At 35.3% G+C, this 5,837-nt stretch overlaps 1 protein-coding gene across 3 annotated transcripts; it reads right to left on the bottom strand.

Moving 5' to 3' along the window:
• Window positions 1-776: 776 nt before the first annotated feature.
• Window positions 777-5,706, bottom strand: LOC121983940 (putative casein kinase II subunit beta-4). 3 transcript variants are annotated; one of them, XM_042536644.1, is made up of 5 exons: window positions 5,237-5,706; window positions 3,905-4,120; window positions 1,571-1,680; window positions 1,314-1,479; window positions 777-1,178 (listed from the first exon to the last, which is right to left on the bottom strand). In XM_042536644.1, exons 1-5 carry the CDS (start codon window positions 5,442-5,444, stop codon window positions 1,048-1,050), a joined length of 831 nt encoding a protein of 276 aa, XP_042392578.1. In that variant the 5' UTR covers window positions 5,445-5,706; the 3' UTR covers window positions 777-1,047. The 3 variants fall into 3 exon arrangements, with proteins under 3 accessions (XP_042392578.1, XP_042392579.1, XP_042392580.1); XM_042536645.1 differs by having other exon boundaries at window positions 3,905-4,114; XM_042536646.1 differs by having other exon boundaries at window positions 3,905-4,108.
• Window positions 5,707-5,837: the final 131 nt, after the last annotated feature.

Here is a 5,837-nt window from a genome sequence, read left to right as displayed (position 1 = left end):
TCTGATCAACCCGATTAACTAAGACTTTCCTGTAACACTGAGTTAGCACAATTGATATAAAATAGTAAAGTAAAATAATGTTAGCAGCATTCAAGATTCTCTGGTCTGGTTGACCGTGGTCACACATGCTTGAAATTCACTTATCCAGAACTTCTTATTATCTAAGGTTTACTCTTCTAGGATTTTCATTTACTTTAGAGTTTACTCCTATGATTTTCCCTTTGCTTCCACTCCTCAAAGATTTCTTACATGTCACTCGGTAGGGCTTTCATTAGCTTAACTTCCAGTTAGAACTAGTCACTCGATAGATTTTTCACATGTTTGACCTCAACTTAGGACTTTCTCTTGTCCAACTTTCAGTGAATTCTCACTTGCTTAACCTCTAGTCAAAACTTTCATTTACCTAACCTCCAATTAGAACTAATCACTCTAATTAAAATTTTCAATTGTTTAACCTCCAATTAAAATTAATCATTCAGTAGACTTTCCATCCTTATCTAATCTCCAATTAGAACTTCTCTTACCTAACCTCCCGTTAAAACTAGTCACTTATTAGACTTCTCATCCCTATTAGTCATCGGTCAAATTTGATCCAACTAGACTTCATTAAATATACTATCAAATAAATATCAAAACCTTAAAACCTAAAAGATCGATTGCATCAATACTACGTTGAAATAAGGAAACGCATGAGTTGCCATGAATAATGTACGACAAACGCAATGGAACTGAAGAACCTTTCATACCATAACCTTTCATACCATAATCATCATTCATCATTCCCGAAAACAATGCATATTTAAACTAGAATGGAATCAGTTTCAAATAACAAAGTGATCAAGACATATGTCAGCGGCCAACCTGGAACACTGAAGTTGGGAAATGAATGGCTAAACATAAAGTTACACTCGTTTTGTAGTTACAAGATTCCAATAAACGTGAAGAATCAACCATCTGAATGTAGATAGTTCCTCGCCTTATCTACGCAAATCAACACTGAATATTAAGCCCTTCCAGACTAATTCTCCCTGCGAGGTACCTTAAACATCATGGTCTGTGAATCTTGTATCCAAATACCCTAGGAACATATCGTTGTGATGGCTTTTGTGGTTTCAGGTGCCCATATGTCATCAGAAAGAGGTGAGGAAATGTGGTGCCAAAGTAAGCTCCATCAATATCTATGCAAAGTCAAGTAAATTCAAATAGCTAAATCGTGCAACAGATTACTTTAAGTTAATCTTTTTAAAAGAGAGAGAGAGAGAGAGATAAGCAGTTTGTCCCACTTGCAAAATTTAAAAGAGGTAAAAGGATACTGCCATGATATTTCGATCTTGGATAGTATATATCTTCGCATTTGGGACAATATACTTTCACAGTGCTAGATCGAGGAATGTCTGATTGTGCAACAGGAAGACAAGGCTGACCAGAACAGTATACTCGAGGGCATCTTCCAAAATCATAGTTTTTGAACTTTTCAAGCTACACAAATTGTAACCAGAAAAATGTCATAACCCATGAAAAGATCAAGAAAGCGAGAAGAGAATAAAAATTAAGTTTTTGGATAAATTACCATGGAAGACATCCCTCTACTGGTTAATATATAGCGAACATGAATCAGACCATACAGCATCTCTGCTGCTGATTCGACCAACTCATTTTGTTCTTCTGTGAATGTGTCTCCTGCTCAAATGACAAGTCCACAAAAATTTCTGAGTTCAATTACCTACAGAATCTTGTAATCCACCAGTTAGGAGTAATCAAGAATGCTATAGAAATTCATGAGCAAATTGAGTGAACCAACATGGCAGCTCAGTGCACGAAGCTCCCGCTATGCGGGGTTCCAAGGAAGGATCCATTATACGCAACCTTACCTTGCTTTTTGCAAATTGAGTGATCCAACAAACGAGTAAAATGTAGAGGATTTGATGTTGCATACGTAGGTCTTTTGTTGCATATGCTTGGGGTGTTACTCTTAAGGATTTGGCTAGTTATGTCCGTAGGACGTAGGAAGAGGATATTGGAGAGGCAGAAAATTCTCCTTAACTCAAAATACCATGGAAAATATTAAAAAGCCCAAGTATCATCCAATTCATTCACAAACCACCAAAATAGTGATCAGTCAAAAAAGAAATAGTTCTACTGCAAAAGATAATGGTAATAACATTTGTCAAAATGAATCCAGTTCATTATTTGGTGTTTTTTATTTGACTTCTGCCTCTGATATTATATTTGAGCTCCTAAAGTAGATCATGAAATATGACCCTTATGGTACTGCAGTTATCAAGGGAACTCAGTATTATTTGAACCAAAAGTACATTTAGCATACAGGCAAAATGGTTGCCAGCATATATCATTTAGCATTCAGTTTGAAGACAATTCCAAGGACTTAACAACAATAATTGCTGACATTCCAGTTGAATAAGGATCAACAAGGTCATTTATTATATCATGTTATTTAACCCTTCTAGTTTTGATATGCTATATCCAGATAGGATTTGGCATGACACAGATAACCACCATAACAACAAATTTGATTTAAATTAAGCATAGAAAAAGTTTAAAAAATAGAGGCATAGTACAGCTACTGCTAGGTTTTTAAAGAAGCTAACGTATGCATGTGAGAAATAATGAATTTCTTAGAACACTTGAAAGAGACCCACAGTATAAGAACTTGAAAAACGTCCCATCAAATTATCAAGCAATTCACTTGGGTTATATTGAACCCATCACTGAAACAAATGGAATGGTAAAAGGTAGAAATAACAAGACTAATACCTTCATCTATGGAGAAGGAATGTAAAATATACGCTTTTGTTTTCCAATTTGGTCATTCAAGAGAATCACTCACTACAAAGCCCCAGATGCCTTGGAGATTTTTGTAAATGTACCCTTTCGTTGCTTGTTTACTTGGATGGATGAATAGGTGGGAAGAGGTATGGGGAAGAAGGGCATCCAAGAGAAAATTGATTGAAATTTTTTAATAATAATTATGATAGTTTAACTGTCTTTGTACATGTAGCAAAATAGATATAATCAAAAATCAGATTGAAAGTGATCTTAAAGACTTGAACATGCCCAAGTTTTCAACAGCTTCCTCAAATAGAACTAGAAGGTCATGCTGTAAAGAAATATAATTGTTTCATTTTAAGTGTATTTTCGTGAAAAAATTTAGCCTTCTTATTTACTCCCTCTAGCCAGGTCATATTTAATCTTAGGTTATACATGCTTGCCAAAGTTGACAAGACGGAAGGAAATGCTCCAATATTCTTACAGAAACAAAATTCATTACTAATGCAATTCAGAATAAGCAGTGTTCAGAAAAAAGGACTTTAGAATAAGGAAATTATTGTGATTATACATGCTTGCCCAGACAACTATACTACTCCAGAGCGAAATACATGTTCCAGTTAAGAATACTGCTGTTATAGTGAAATAGGAATAACTACTAAATGATAACAAACAGTATTTCAAGGTATATGTTCTATAAAATAAACGAGCGCATAGTTGAAAAGCAGAAATATGTTCATTATTCGTTTGACAGATAAGGCTTCAATTCAATTCAGAAAGAGGTGTTAACATCCAATTAATCCAAAAAAGAAAAATGTTTTATTTAAATTGATGGAATATATGTCTCTATGAACTTGCTCCAAACATTAGGAAAAATGGCAGTCAAGGAAAAATTGATGTGAAGCCTAAAAGAATCAAACAAATTAGAAAGATATTTGACCATAAATTTTTGCTATATCATGCCCAAATTTTGAAATTGATTGAAAATTGTCAAGTAAAGATAGTTGTAATCACTAAAATAACACATTATTCAGATCCAGAAATTTTGACAATAAGATTAGTGCTGCACTAGGCTAGCTAATGTAAACATAATGACAAAAGAAAGAGAGAAGCTTACCATGAGATGACTCGACGTCCAAAATCAAATCAAGAGCATAGTCATAATATGGAACTTGATGGCTCAAGCCGCATAGATTGAAATCATCTTGTATATATTCATCGTCAACCTCACAGAAGAACTCATTACCTCTGAGGTTACAGAACCATGAAATCCAAGATGTGTCTTCCATGTCAGATCCACTAACATCTGATTCTTCACTATCTGTTTCTGATTCTTCGAAGCATTAGATAGCAAAAGTAAGACTACAGACAATGAATTGTGGAAAGTTTATGACATACATATGTGCGACATAAAAAAAAACAGACTTATCCAAAATAAACATTATCTATGTGTGTGTTTATTCATACACTTGGAACACAGTGCATAATTTAAAAGTGTCATTGCTTGCATAATATATCACAATAAGGCTACACAGAATAAAAACTGGACTAGAAGTTGATGAAACTAATGAGAGAAGTTATGAGAAGCATTAATTTTGCATTTCCTTGTTAAGTGAAGTTGATTTTAGAACTTACTATCTTACTGTACTTGCATTTCCTTTTAATTGCAAAAGATAATTTAGAAATTGAAATGATCATTGTATGGGGATAGTCCCTAGCTCACCCACCAATTGAAAAAGCAAAACTTAACTGAAATGATAATGCATTTATCAGAACAACTAGAAGTGGGATCATGGCCTCAGCAGCATAGCCATTAAAGAACCATGACTATCAACAAGGAACTTTCCATGGAACAAAGTAACACTTCTCAAGAGCTCTCAAATGACTTAACATGTCAGAATAATGGGGAGTTCCTTGGGACCATCCATAAGATTCAGTTTCAGTAGATTATCTCAAGAGATCAATTCAAGGCAATCACTTTGGAAACACCTTGAAGTGGTGGAAGAAAACTTGGAAAATCCACTTAGGAATTAGGATGCATATTCTGCCTTAATGGAGCACTTACCAACTTACATATCAATAACCTACTTGCACACCTATTTCTTGGATTGAAGAAACAATGAGATAATCTACTCAATCTATTAATATGAGATAATCCACTATTCATCACAACCAGAAAACAAAATGTTTCCACCTAATGAATAAATAACTGAAGTTTGGTTGCCATTCTCAAATTAGGGTTTTTCCTGGAAAGTCAATTTGAGAATGTTGGTACTACATGTGCAATTAGTTTACCAACACATACACGAGCATAAAAAGATCTGGAGGAGAAAGGAGTTTCATGACACACTTTGCGACCCACGACCTCAAAAAAAAAAAAATGTTTTGTCCAAAACTAAAATACAAGCGAAAAGAAAAAATAGACTGAGAAAAAAGAGGGAAATACTACCATTGGTCTTGGACAAGGACCGGTGCTCCGGCTTCTTCCCAGCAGAAGTTGAGGGTACAGACAACCTATCCTTGTCCTTTGAGTTCATACCCCTCGAAACCGTCGGCGGCGACTTCTCCAAATGCTTGTCGAAGGCCTCGCTGATCCGCTTCCACTCTGCGGTTCCAATCTCTAGTTTCGACCCGCTGTATCTCGTGTCCCTATACATATCTACCTCCTCCACAGTCCACTCAATCTAATGGCCCGCCCAAAACCAGCTAAAAAAAATCACTGGGATATTGCACAACGGAAATAAAGCGGAAAGCCTGCAATCTAACAGGAAATCGTAATCTGGTTCCAAGAGGGATTTAGAGCTGGAGTGAAGAAGTCTCGAATCTCCTATTGGCGAAGAGACGGCGGAGAATGGAGGAAGGAAGAGAGAGCTTGCTTTGGGATCGAAAGGGGAAGGAGGCAGGGTAGGAAGGTAATTATCTTAAATTCCATTTCACCCTAAATATCTCGGAAAAATACAATTTTTTAATTTTTCTTTTTTTTTTAATATATAAATATAACATTACAAAAATACCTTGATAATAACTTACCAAATATATTCTGATGGATC

The sequence above is a fragment of the Zingiber officinale genome, chromosome 5B, assembly GCF_018446385.1.
Source record: "Zingiber officinale cultivar Zhangliang chromosome 5B, Zo_v1.1, whole genome shotgun sequence".
Lineage (NCBI taxonomy): Eukaryota > Viridiplantae > Streptophyta > Magnoliopsida > Zingiberales > Zingiberaceae > Zingiber > Zingiber officinale.
Note: the sequence above shows the minus strand (reverse complement) of the source record. Positions and strands in the feature narration are given on the sequence as shown.